The sequence below is a fragment of the Varanus komodoensis genome, unplaced genomic scaffold (assembly GCF_004798865.1).
Source record: "Varanus komodoensis strain SLA01 unplaced genomic scaffold, ASM479886v1 scaffold39, whole genome shotgun sequence".
NCBI classification, from domain to species: Eukaryota; Metazoa; Chordata; class Lepidosauria; order Squamata; family Varanidae; genus Varanus; species Varanus komodoensis.
The window spans coordinates 7,828,026-7,842,434 of record NW_025335922.1 but is presented as its reverse complement, the minus strand read 5'-3'; the positions used below and the strand labels follow the sequence as shown (position 1 = coordinate 7,842,434).

General features: G+C 45.4%; 1 protein-coding gene across 2 annotated transcripts in view; it reads right to left on the bottom strand.

The window, feature by feature from the left end:
- Positions 1–5,027: 5,027 nt before the first annotated feature.
- ATP6V0A4 (ATPase H+ transporting V0 subunit a4) overlaps positions 5,028–14,409 on the bottom strand; it is a 35,666-nt gene continuing 26,284 nt past the window's right edge. The window contains exons 16-20 of one of the 2 annotated variants that reach the window (XM_044441128.1): positions 10,946–11,053; positions 10,000–10,137; positions 8,122–8,239; positions 6,577–6,748; positions 5,028–5,118 (exon numbers count right to left, since the gene is read on the bottom strand). In XM_044441128.1, the coding sequence (XP_044297063.1) occupies positions 5,028–5,118; positions 6,577–6,748; positions 8,122–8,239; positions 10,000–10,137; positions 10,946–11,053 (627 nt within the window). The remainder of the gene's footprint in view (positions 5,119–6,576; positions 6,749–8,121; positions 8,240–9,999; positions 10,138–10,945; positions 11,054–14,409) is intronic. The other variant, XM_044441129.1, reaches the window with a different exon arrangement.

Here is a 14,409-nt window from a genome sequence, read left to right as displayed (position 1 = left end):
CACCCCAATAAAGAGGAAAGACATCACCCCAAAAGTAGAGGAAAGGGTAGACATGCATAAAATAGTCATGTGCTATTTTAAATATGCTGATATCCACATAGATATAACTGTTGCAGTTTAAATAGAAATGAGTCCATCCCCCCAGTCCTTGAAATGTACCCAAAGGCCTCCTCAGTCTATTGTCCAAGCCCTATGGGCAGGCAACCTCCCTTGATCTCAGGGCTTCTTATCTTTACACTAGGCTTGAACCAGATAGTTCTTCATAGGGAGGATGGTCCCTAAAAGACGACTGTCTTCTGTAAAGCAGAACACCTAGCCATCTCATTGGTCTCCTATTGCTCTAGGCCAGTGGTGGCGAACCTATGGCACATGTGCCACAGTGGGCACGCAGAGTCCTCTCTGTCAGCACACGAGCCACGTCATGCCAGCATCCCCCCAGCAGCTGAGCATCAGATAACAGGGCACATAGGGGCCATGCGCATGCTCGGAAAGGAGAAGCGGTGCCAGGCGATGACGTCACAAGCCGCGACTTGTCCAAGCTTTTGCATGGCTGGTCAGTGCAATGCCAAGGATATATATATATAGTTGCTTGGACTGGCTGTGAGTTGTTTTTTCTAAACTAAAGCCTCAGTTTTCAGGTTTTATGGCAGTGTTGGCACTTTGCAATAAATAAGTGGGTTTTGGGTTGCAGTTTGGGCACTTGGTCTCTAAAAGGTTCACCATCACTGCTCTAGAGCCTAGGCCATTACATCTTACAGGAAAGGTTAGCCATGAGTTTGAGGGATATCATAGGTATGAGAGAGGTTAATCACAGAACTAGATTACCTTTCTTTGGCTCTTGACCTTGGATGCCCAGTTCCTCAAGGGCAATAGCATTTACTCCTTGTTCCTTCTTGTCATCCATCTTCCAAAAGTGCTGGTTCCTCGAGCTTTTGGTTGAGAAGGTCTTGGTTTCACGTTAAAGCTGGAGGGAGTGGATGATGATGAACCATAATGTCACAAACTATGTCTCACATTGCCAATATTTAAATTCTGTGTAGACTGATGACACCTAAGAGTGCCCTTCTTAAAGGTGACCCAGAAATAATTTTAAATAAAAATATTAATTCATTATATATATATATATATATATATATATATATATATATTAAGAGATCAGCTCAGAAAGCAATTAAAACCCATGATATGATATGATATGATATGATATGATATGATATATAATATGGGATTTGTTGGTGGATGGGGTTGGTTATCTTGTTTTCTAGCCATTGTTGAAACAGTTCACTTTCCCTCCAGCTCCAGCCGTGTCCCATCAGGTGTCTTGGGTGTGCTGCAGCCACGAGAATGCATGAGTGGCATGTTACTCATCCTGAATTGTGCCATATATCGTAAGAGCTCCAGCTGCTCTCAGAACTGATGAGCAACATTGCACTTGGTTCGTTTTCTTGCACTGCTGCCCAGCCCTTCTTCCAAGGCATTTGCCACATGTGCCTGGCTTGTCCCAGGTACATTTTATCCCTAGAACAATCCTGCAAGAGAGTGTAGGCTGAAAAGTAGGGATTGCTGCAAGGTTGCCTGGGGAGCATAATTGCTGTTTGGATTTCACTCTGGGATCACCGCAGTCAGTCTGACAGTCTGATCTTTACCTAAATGCAGGGAATTGGGTGTAAGCTGCTAGGGTGCCCTTCCCTCCAGATACACTGGACTACAGCTCCCAGATGGCCTTGTTGCCTGGGAATGATAGGAGTTGCCACCCAACACTTCGGAAGCAGGCATCAGGTTGGGGCAAGTTCTTGCAGACATTCCCTGCCTCTTCTGCAAGAAACAGCACTGAAGACTCACAATGTCTTTCTGATCATGTGTTTCTTTGCACAGATTGAAGACCTGCTTATTTACTGAAGCCAAAATCTGCACCCTTCCGCACTGCAGTGCACAAATGGGTATATGCAGGCACCTCTCTGTCCCCAGCAGAGAAATCTGGCTTGGGGAGTGCAGGCATTATGGCTGAATACACTGACCTCATCTCTTCTATGGGAAAGGACCATGGTGCAATGGCAGGACCTGACTCTGCAGGCAGAAGACCCCAGAATCCAGCCCAGTGGAGACTGTGAAGTCATGCCCCCAACCAACCCCGACATTATGTGAGTAAGGGATAGGATGCTCTGGATCCCGGAGCTGCGATCAGAAACAGAACTCCCACCCTGGAGCTGGAAAACTGTGCTAAGGGTCTCTTTGAATTTAGACCAGCACAAACACGCACAGTTTGACCTGCATTGTTTGTCAGATACATAAACACTTTGAGATGACATACAGCACTGTATAATGGGGTGTCCTTATATCGCTACTAGAAATATTCCTATTTCAATTTCCCCTCTTCTTGGCTATCATTCCATTCCAGAAATATGACGGCTTGGTGGACACTGGTTTGGGCAGGTTCTGCAAATGTAAGTTGTAAAGGGAAGCCGCATTTCCACAAACCTGTTAACTGTTCATTAACACTCTAGCATTCAAAATGCCGTATCAGTTCATGGCTCTACACGACATGAAGACTTCATCAAGGTGTTAGTGTTCAAGCACCAAAGACGTTCTGTAAAGTTTCCTTACCTTTTAATTATCAAACACTTGACAAGATCTTGTTGCCCACTCTCTCCTTCTCAAGGACTGAAGGTTGGATTACATCTGCTTCGGCACCGCATTTGCATTCAACTTCCACACACTTGTGTGTCTCACAGACTGGGTTACACACTCCTTCCTGGAAAACCTTTGCCTTGTGGTTAGGATTTCAGTTTAAGTCTTTGAGGGCAATTCTTCCTACAGCTTTCCTTTGGAGAGTAGGCACCTGCTCCTGCAGTATCTTAACAAGTGCTTAATCACAGGCTACATTATTATTATTTTTATTTAGAGGACGTTCCCACTGGAAAAAAATGAATGCAGGATTTCCCTACCACGCCCCTCAGCATACCTGGCCTCTCTTAAAAGGGCAGCACTTGCTACTTCGATGGTTCAGTGAACAAAACCAGAAAAGGGGGAATAGCAGAGAAATACACAGATGGTCACCGAGATATTCTAGTCACTCTTTGCAGTTCAACCTGCCCACTTAACAAACAAACAAACAAAATTAAGCAGCCTTATGACGGAGCATATGGCAGCTATTAAGGGTAGCGATTTTCCGGGTGTATGAAATTTCCTCTTCATGAGGTATCATGCTGCTGGCAGATAGTGGAGCTCTACCAGGAAGGAGATATATGAATTACATAAAATGGCGGGCAGCAAGCACATTGCTAAGCTTGGGCCCCATCTAGGTCAAAGAGCCCCAGAGCTGCTGCCTCAACCCTGAGTTTCCATTGGTGCTACTAAAACATTTCCCTGCTTGGCTCAATAGTCATGCTAGGGGTAAGGTTTAAGGGGGATTCATTTGAGGGTGAGGGAAGGGTTTAGAAAGAGCTTTCCTTGATTCCAGTGGGCACAGTTTTCTTTTTTTAACCCCCTTGTTGTTTGAGTGTGGCATTTAGCACAGAAAAAGGCAGGGGGAGCCTTAATCCTCCTCTCCCAAAGCATCATGAACCCAATCCAAACTGGGGTTGTTTGGAGAAGTGGGAGCTAGCACACACAGCTATAGGACGTGTGCTTTAGCAGTGTTTTGTGTGGCCCCAATATTGTCTTTGCCAGTCCAGCTGGCTCCTTTACATGGAATGGGGACAACGTGGGGTAGGAAGCACCATTGGGTCCGTCTGCTCAGATAGCAGAACATCTGGGGCCGCTTTGGGATGATTAGAGATCAGAATCAGCCACAAGGTCCAATAATGCTCAAGGGCTAATATAAATTGCTGTTGAATCCTGGGTGGCAGCGGTTGAAACGTTGGAAGCACTTGGGTGCTTCCATACGGACAGCTCCGAGAAGACACGGAGTTTTTCTTTGATTAGCAAAAGTATGGGTGAAATAGGGAGGAAGCAGAGAAGGGTTATAAATGGAGGATGACAGCAGCACAAATGTTGATATACTGTCACCCACATAATGAAACAGGATTTTCTGAAGGGGAAATGACGGTTCCTGTTTTGTGGTTGTTACATCCCCTTGTATGTGCCTAGATTGACTCTTTCAAGATCCGGATCAGCCTGTTTAGAATGATTACATGAGAAAATCCCTAGCTAGTAAAAGTTAAGCTGTGGAACAATTAAGATAATGAAGGGGTTCTTATCATGAAGAACATTCATATATGAAAGCTCTGAATGACTGAATTTTGTTTGTGTTCTTCAGGTGTTCTTCAGGATAAAGAAATGTGATCTTGTAAGAGGATTAATTTAAGGACCTTTTTGTCATCTGATCAGCCTAAGCCTTCAGCCAAATAAATTACGTGTTTGTTCTGGGAAACTTTTAGAAGGTGTGATGGTAGGGGGCAGAGAAGGGGGGCAGAGAAAGAGGCACATACAAGTTAGTTTTGAACAATTTATTTCTGTTTGCTATCAATCCAGTGAAGAAGCAGTTGACTTTCTTGAAAATATGAGACGCATTTTGGCAACACTTTTCCATGGAACAATGTAAGGTTTACAACAGGATGAGAGCTGCAGAGCCCTGGGGTAGAGAAGCACTAGCCCATCACAGCGCTTGGTTTTTGTGAAAGGTTCAACCTGGAGCATAAACACTGCACATCCTACTGTGTAGACACGTGTCATTTACTACCTCCCACATTAATCTCTTGAAGAGAAAGTTTTCACAGGAAAGGAAGTCCCCCCCGGCTTCCTAACTAGCACAATCTGTACAGGAGGTCAAATGGAGCAGCCCAGAAACTGTTTTATGTGGACATGACTCACAGTGCCATCAAATGACAACAAATTCATGTTTAGATATTTGCTTTGAGCTGAGATGCTGATTAATTTATTTGTTTTTTAATTTTTAATTTAATTTAATTTTAACCCTCAGGGAGATTTTAAAAAAGAGAAGAGGCAAAAGAAGAGGAAAAGGAAGGTAAGGAAGGAAGGGGAGGGAAACGAGCAGGAGTTTCAGGTTGCTGTGCTCTAAACAGTTTTCATTCTTCAGTTCCTTCTATGATGGTCTTAAAGGAGAATGGGGTGAATGCATAACCTGAGCCAGCATAAAATTTGTTCTGGAACTCTACCCTAATGAAGGGAAAGAGGAAAAAAAGTTAGAAGACAATGCTCCTTAATGAATCACTTTAGCCGAGTATTTCTATTCCAACTTTCTATTACATAATAATCAAAGCAGTGTAGGGAAGGGGAATTAAAGATATCGAATGAATTAAAATAGATCGATTTTCTACTGCTTCAGGGTTAAAGAATAAAATAAAAAGGGTAGCAATACTAAACTGAATCAAGAAGGGTTGCTGCACAGTCACCACAGAACCCGTTTGTAGGTGGGATCATCACTATGGGTTTCATAGAATTATATAGTGGCACAGTTGGAAAGGTCCAAAAAGGCCATTGGGTTCCACCTCCTGCTGTTGCAGGACACCAGCTTACATCATCCCACTCAGATGACTCAAGTGGTAGAGTTAGGAAAAACTGGGAACCACTGTGTTTCCAGGAGCCTGAAAATAGCTTAGAAAACAGCAAAGGGGCAGTCAATGAGAACACTCTATTACCTTCCCATGTATAGGGATTAGACCTGAGTTTTAGAGTTGGGTTTAAGATTCAGCTTAACATTAGGGTTAGGAAAATCTGAATCCCTTTGCATGTTCAGGGCCCTGGAAATAACCTTAATTGGGCAGAAGGGATGAGTGGTGAAGAAGAGCCACTTGTTTGCTGCCATTGTGTAATGTTCTCAGAACACATAAGGTCTCTGGGTTGGGTTCCACTTCAGCTTAGGTCAGGGCTAGGAAACCATTGGTCTATATGTACACCTGGGAGCCTGTGACTATCCTCAACTGAGCAAAGAGAGCAATCACCAAAAAACCACCTGAGTACAGTTCCCAGTATTCCTGCCCATTAACTCTGTTAGCTCCAGTTGATGGGAGCTGAAGGTGAAAACATCCGGAAGGCATCAGGTTGGGAAAGGCTGGCATAGAGATGTCCTCTCTTTGGGGATCGGATGTGAAGTAGCAGATCTGCCGACTGCAAAGAGCACACCTAACACTTGCTTCAACTACTCTTTACTTGAATAGCTGTCACCTCCCTTGAATGCATGCAGTTTTGTATGCATTTTTTCCTTTGGAGAAGCACACAGAATCATAGAATCATATGATAGTAGAGTTGGAAGGGGCCACTAAGGCCATCGAGTCCAACGTGCTGGTGTTGCAGGACACCATGTTACACCATCCCACTCAGATGGCTGTCCAGTATCTTTTTGAATGTCTCCAGTGTGGGAGAGCCCACCACCTCTCCAGGCAGCTGGTTCCACTGTCATATTACTCTGACAGTGAGGAAGCTTTTCCTGATGTCCAGCCTGAATCTGGGTTGTCACAACTTGAATTGATTATTCCATGTCCTACATTGCAATATACAGGTGTGTGCAGATCTACTGAAGGACTGCTGTGTTTCAGCTTGCATATCAGTTTGGGAGTGCAAATTAGCTAGCATAAAAGTGAGATCCAAACAGATGTCTTTCAAATCCCTACTTACCAGTGGAGTCTCAGTGCATGCAGGAATGCAGAGAGGCCTTCCATTACAAGAAGAATGGCTACAGTCAGACATGCAAAGACAGCAAAGATAATGAAGACCACAATGAGGCCAACCCAGTTGGCAATCTGGAATGCTTCCTTTAACACCATGGTCCAGAGGACCTCTGAGAGCTCTGGAGAAAAAAGGGGTGTGGAAGAAAGACAGAAAAAGAGAGAGAACACTAAGGAACATGGCAAAGAAAACGCCAATATATTAAAATCTATTTCCACGTGAGAACTTTTACAAAGCCATCCTCACTCCAAAATGAAGGTTAGAATCCTCCAGTAGGGTAACAAGGCATTGTGGGTGGGCTAAGTAATACAGACATGTGTAGAGTTACTTCAGCAGGGAGAGAAATTCTCTAAGTGGCAATGCCTAGTAAGATGTTTAGGAAGCATAACATTACAATGCCACTGAAAGAGTTAAGAATTCCGTCTTTGCCCCAAGCAGTGGTGTGGCAGTGTTGGCTAGGATGCGGCACCAGCTTTTTTTATTAGAAGGAACACTAAAGCCATCCTCTGCTGCCAGCCTCATACTTTCCTGCTACCTCTAAACATGGCTGTTCATAGTAGCTGGGGAGAAACAAATTTTCCCAACCATAGTGTATTGTTCTTAATTGTAACCCCAAATCCTGAAGTGACCTGCTCTTGGTGGAGTGAAATGAGGCGAGACTGGGGCGAGACTGAGGGAACTGGGCCTCTTCAGCCTGGAGAAGAGGAGACTCAGAGGGGATATGTTGGCGACATACAGGTATGTGAGGGGATGTCACATGGAGATGGGTAGAGACCTGTTCTCCCCTGCAGAGGAAGGCAGGATGCTCTCCAACAGAGCAAAGCTCAGGGAGCCAAGGTTCCGTTTGAATGCCAGGAAGCACTTCCTGATGATTAGGAGCCCAAGGGTATGGAATGGGCTTCCACAGGAGGTTGTTGAGGCCCCATCGGTGTGGGTGTTCAAGGATAGGCTGGACGTCCACATGGTGGGCATGTCGTGAGCAGAGCCGGCTGGTGCCGAAGGTCAGACTAGATGGCCTGGGAGGCCCCTTCTGACTCGCTCTGTTTCTATGTTTCTAAATCTGCTACTCCTGCTCAATCCATCTCAGTAGGCTTGTGTTGGTTTATATCAACACACCTGCCTGAATTTTGGGGCTCCCCTTGGAACTGCAGCCCTGGAGAGTCTTGGCTGAACTTGGCCAAATGTGTCTGTATTGCAGTCAGAGTGATTTAATTTCCTGCTACTAATTCAGTATTCTGTACAGTGTACTCTGTCTTAATAGTCTTACTACTGAGAGCCAGTGTGCTGCAGTGGTCAAAAAGTTGGACTGGGTCTTGGGAGATCTGGGTTCTAGTCCCCACACAGAGCATGATGCTCACAGGGCAATTCTGCACCAGGCACTGACTCTCTGCATAATCTACCTCAGAGGCTGTTGTGACAATAAAATGGAGGAGAAGGACCATGCACACCACAGTTGTTCATCCCAGAGATGAGCACCGTACAATGAAAACTCACGTGCATGGGCCAGACTGAGTGCCCAGAGCCGAAGGTAGGAAGCCGTGTTGGAAATGCAACCCAGACAGTATTCAATGGTGTGAATGCACTGGTGGACAAAGATGTCTCCAAAGTTGAACTGAAATGGATTTTGAAGAAAAGCACCGAGCATCAGAAAACAATGGGACCTAATTTAACTGTGATTAACCGAAGTCCCATTGATTTCTATGTATAAGCATGAATGAGTCTGGATCCAAGAACAAATATGCAATGATCTGGATTCAAAAGTGTTTTGGATTTCTTCTTCCTCAACTGTAGAACCGCTCATGAGAGCTGCACCCATTCTTAAGTCTTACCCATGTTGCTGACCCCAGTGTGGTAACCCTTCAGTCCACCACCCAGGCACATGGGGCTGCAGTTGACTTTGGGTCGCTTCCCACAGCTCTCCAGCTGAATGGGAAGGAGTGTTGGCAGTCAAATGGAAGGGAGCAAGAGTGGCATTGCTCCTTGATCTACTGTGTTGAGAAGACTAATAGGGAAGGGGACAATCTGGAGAAAATTTGGGGGAGGAATGGGGAGGGACCCCCTGCTTTCCCACAATGAAGTCTGCACTGGACTTTGAATAAGTGTGCCAGGAATGCAAAATCTCAGGTCCAGGGTCCCAATCCAGGCCATGTGGAGCTCCTCTGATGGCCACACCCCTTCCCTGGTCCCACCCCCTTTCCTTGACCACCAATCAGTGCACATGCCAGGTTTATTTTGCTGAATTCTAAAAGGTTTTAATGCCTCTGCTAAGGCTTAAGGTTGGCAACGCTGAGATGCACAGGCCAAGTGTGCCCCATCTGGGGGCTGGTCCTGCTGTGATGCTCTCTGGGATACTCATGGGAGGGCTGAGGAGAAACGAGGAGGCAACAGCCCTGGGGACCATCTTTCCAGCACACTGCTAGTTGTTTGCATTTTCACGAATAGGGAACTCATGCCATGCTAAAGACAGTTGTGCCTCAGCTGAACACCAAAATTACGCGGACTCCTCCTGCAAGACGTCCAAGTGACTAGAAAGTCTGACAAGCAGCCATCTTCTTTAGTTGTCTCATCACATGGCAACATGAATTCTCGCTCTGAATATGTACACCTAGCATATTTGTAAATGAGCTGCCTATGTCTCAATAGACTATGCAACCAAGTAGAACGTTTTTAAAAGAGAAGTGGCCTACACCCTTATGGCAGACAGTCTTCTACCAAAGACCAACCACATCACTTAGAGAATGCATGGTTGGTGTAGGGGCTGCAGTAGCCGGCAGGAACAAAACGATATGCTGCAGAATGTGGAAATCTCTGCTGTCCTTGAATCAAAGGGAGGGTATCCAAGAATGCAGGATTCCAGCTTGTAGAATCCAGAAAGTGCTGATTGCCACTAATCAGTAGGGGCAGGTGACCCCAGTAAACTAACAAATAGAACAAAGAATAATGGGGAAATGAATTTACTTTGTATCCAGACAACATATTATGACATAGGGTATATAATGTATGTTCTCTGTACCTCTTTCGAGACTCTGACTTGGGAAGCTTCTCCCCTTTGTCTCCGTTTATTCTACAGTGCACCAGAATAAAACTGCTGTTAGCTCTAAGTCTCGTCTCAGGCTCTGTTTGGCTTCGGGTCTGGGGTCCACCCGGGGTTTGCCCAGCTGTTGATTGGCACAATCCGGTAACAGTTCTGAAAACTGAAGCACCCTGGATTGTAGCCTGAACTTCTCAGGGACAGGGTTCAAGCACCAAGGATAGCCCCTTTAGACTGTACTCTGGTGAACTACTATGGTACATAGACAAATCTGCAAATGTGAGATGCAGTGAGCTATCTCACTGCAGCTTTTCCCAGGTTTCTTCCTTCTCCGAGCCTACCTCTTCCCCGTGTTCACCATGTCCTCCATGACCACCACCACTGTGATCTTCCAGACTTGCTTTCTTAGAGTTGTTGGACTCCATGATCTCCACCTCAATATCGCCAGTGGGACTCTCCGTCAATTCAGATGAATGCAGCTTAGGGAAAGCAAGCCAGAGAATGCTTATTGTCAGCACACAAAGAGCAGAAGCAAGAAACATGACAGCTCTTGACCTGTACATATAGATATGGGATTCCACACACAGAATTGTAGTGAGCTATAAAGAATGGTTCAACCGAGCCTTGTATCTGCAGGGAGTTTGCGTTCACATGTATGAACATTCACACAGGAAAATCCCCACCTGCAAACAAAATTATCCCATGAAAACTGACTCAGAACTATTCTCACTGTGTGAATCCTAGATTTTTTTCTTAGTACGTTTTGGGTATTGCCCAAACAAATCAGTAACCTCTATCATATTCGCCCATTTCATGCTGCCTGAAGTATTGGAACAAAGAAGGCATTTTGTTAAGATCCCCCTCCTTGTATATCTGATATTTTCAGTTAACAAATTCCTAAATAGGGCCCTTGAATATCCCAGATGTTATCCCAAATGGTGGCCTTTGAAGATCAGGAAAACTGTGACTTCCTGGTTCAGATGTAACATCAAAACATTGTTTGCCAGAAATGTAGTTTGCAATCCAGCTACAAGCCATACTAGCAAGGCCTGAATTGGCAGTTATTCGCAAAACCATAATTTGGCTACTGGTGCTGATTCAGACAGAATGGCAAACTGCTTAAATTTGTGGACTGAAGGGGACTGGTTCACTTCCAGCAGTAACAGAGATAATCCAAGTGAAAGAACTTTCAAACTGTTGCTCCTTGTCTTCCATTCAGCTCAGCTTCACCCAAGGCAATCTATACCCCTGCAGAAGCCCCATGTCACAAGAGACCTTTGTCCTTACCATGCGCTGAGCTCTCTGGTGATTGGCTCGAAGAATGAAGGGTTTAATCAGGAGCATCCAAGGAATAGAAATCAGGGCAAGAATGACCAGAAAGGTTTGTACTTCTTGCTAGCAGAAATATATACAACAGTAGTTTAAAAAAATGCTTAAAGGGAAATTATCTTCTTTTTTAAAATGTGCCTGTGTCAGTAATAGTAAGAGACAAAGTTACTGGGAAGAGCCATGTGGTCTAGTGGTTAGAGTGCTGGACTGGGACTTGGGAGATCTGGGTTCCTTCCCCACTCGACCATGAAGCTCAGTGAGTAACTTTAGACTAGGGGTCCTCAAACTTTTTCAACAGGGGGCCAGTTGAAAGGTTCCAGCGGTGGGTGCGGGCAGCCAAGGCGGTGCTGGTGGGGGGGCACAGGCTGGTGAGGGGACGGGGGGCGCATGTGGTGAGTGGGGGGGGCATGAGGTGAGGCAGCGGCTTGCTTGCAAGGAGATCGTTTTCTCCAAGCGAGTCCAAATGATCGCACGAGCAAGCCGCCACTGAGCGCTCACACAGCGAGTGCAAAACCTCTGGGGCGGGCCGGTTAAATGGGCATGGCGAGCCAGATCCTGCCCACGGGCTGCAGTTTGAGGACCCATGCTTTAGACAATCAAGGGCTGTCAGCCTGGCTGACCTCCTAGGGTTGCTATGAGGACAAAAGAAAGATGAGGAGGGGTATTCGAGCTATTTTGGAATCCTTACAGGAATGGGGGTGGGTCAGAAATATAATAAATAAATCAGCATACAAAACTAATAACTGAGTTGCACCACTGAGAAAGAATAGCACCATCTCATTCCACAGAATTGCACAAAGTGTGGATTTAAAATTCCACTGGCTTCCTTGGTAGGAAGATGACGTCTCCCCCAGCCTGGAGCAATTCAGAGGTTTTGGACTGCAACTCCCATCATTCCTATGCATTTGCTCATGTAGCTGGTCCTACAGCTGCAAGTCAGATGCAGTCCAGTTCTCCGTACTACTGAGCAGGGTGGGTGAGGTGACCCCCCCGAGATACCTCTGGCTCCCCACACAAGGTCCATTTGTCCAACCCCAACTCGTCACGCGTGCTGAAATTCTCTTTCTCCACTGCATCCAGAGCCACATGGGAGCAACTTTTCTACTGAACAGTGGCATCTGTGTGAATTCCACAACCACACAGGCAGGATAATGGGACATGTATTCATTCATTCATTTAAATATACTGTCCACTAGTGAGGTCTTGGGACAGTCTCCAAGGTCTCGGGACATGACATGCTCGAGGTCTCAAGCAGTGACATGGCCACTGTGGGAAGCAGGGCTGGAACCAAGGGGTCATGAGCAGGATTCCCCACTCACTCCAGGCAGAGGCATACTATATTAAATGCATTCAGACTTTTAAATGGTCCTCACACGCACACACAGAGTCCCAAACGCAGATGCACGATAATATTACCCTAATCCATATACCTTGTAAATGCTCCTTCCCACAACCACCGCACTGGCAGTGGTGCAGTCCAGTATTAAGCTCCCTGATGGAGCAATCATATGGGCTCTGGAGAACATCTTATGGGCCATAGGATAGTTTGGATCCCCAGATGTGAGACTGAAGAAAGTAGTGTGAACTCAGAGATGGGAATCTCCTCCCCTGCCCCATCGCTACCACAGCAGAAAGAATTGCACTGGCTGCTCTCGAGGCTGGGAAAATTATCTGGTTGGGTGGGTGGGGAAGGTGGTGTTTTGGGGAAGGAAGCAGCTCAGCCTCCTTCCCAACTACCCAAGCTATTCCAGATGGCCAGGCAAAAAACCCACCAAAAAAATTCAGGGCAGGAAGATGTATATCCCTGCACTGCATGCCCATAGCCTTTGAATCTGGAGACCGAGGGACATAGCATCACCTTCACCTTCACCTTCACCTTCACCACCACATTGCAGTTATATCTTGCCTTTTCTCCTCCTGCAAGGACCCCAGGGCAGCTTCCCCAGTTCTCCTCTACTCCATTTATTCTCAAAACTATCTTGTGAGGTGGGTGCCCCAACTATGGAATATGCTCCCCAGAGAGATTTGTCTGGTGCCGATGCTATATTCTTTTGAGCGTCAGGCAACCCCCTTTTATTTTCCCGTTATTTTAAATTGATTTTAACTGGGGTTTTAATATATCAATTGTCAGATGCTGTGGTGTAACTTTTATTCTACTCATTTTTTGTAAGCCACCCTGAGACACCTGTAGTAGATGGGTTAGAAAAGTGTTTAATAAATAAATAAATATTTTCCAAAGGGCAAAATGGACCCAGAAAAGACAGGTATTCTATAGCACGAGTCTGGCCCAAGCCAGGAATTTCTAATTTTCTTGTTGAACACCTTATCTGAAATGCAGGAAGTTTTTGTCAAGCACACGAGGTCTCATGCAACCAAAGAGTGCTTTAGGTTGGAAATACAGACGTTTAAAGAAGCACCCCTTTGCCTTCCAAAAACATAAACTGTCTTGGCTACAGATTGATGAAATCTGAGAAATGGAGACATCCTGGGCAACGAGTGAGCCTAGAAGTCACCTCCCAACATGACTGACAGGGCTGTTGGGAAAGCAGTTTCCCAACTGTAGAACTGTTTGTACATTTGGAGCTTATTTGGCTAACATGGGATAGTTCCTCTTGCTCAAGAGCATTTGCTAATAAATCAGGTTGATTTGCTAATCGCTTGCCCATCTTGTTCCTACAAGCTCATCTATGTCATTTCAACACAAACCAAAGTGGGGTAATCTGTGATAATATGGGATCTTAGGAAGCACCTCCAAATCCTGCTGTTTTGAGAAAAGGAGGCATATACTTGGAAGGGAACTGGGGTCCTTGGACTCGAAGAAGGGCAAGCAAGCAAGCTCCGTAGGATATGAAGGCCTTGCAAATAACAAGTAGAGCTGCAGACTTCTTGCATACAACTTTCTGGCCAGCCATTGCCATTGGCAACTCTTGCAAATTTCAGAACTTTCCTTAGGATTGCAATCAAAGAAGCCCACCATGAAATATTTCTTTAACCTTCTTGTTTTAGCCAAACAGAACAAAATAATAAAGAATGGGATATATTTAGAGCTATAAAGCCCTATAAGGCCAATAATGGGCAAGCAAGCCTGCCAATCAAAACCTTTTGTCATCTTTGTTTAAAACAGTCACCAAACCCCCTTTGGCTGCCTTGCCCACCTGCACCTGTGATGGTCAGAGATATTGAAATACTGCCCAACCATGCCCGCCTTCTCCTTGCATCAAGAAAAAAAAGCACTCACCCTTTTCTCTCCTCCCTTAATGTCTGACACATAAAATCTATTTTCTACACCCATGAGCAAACTTAGAAAAAAAGTTTTATTTTAATTGCTAAATCCCGAGAAGACAGGGAAAAAGCAGGCCCAGTCCACAGACACAGAGAAGGTCCCTTCCACCAGGGAGCCTTCACACATTCTGCTCACAAAA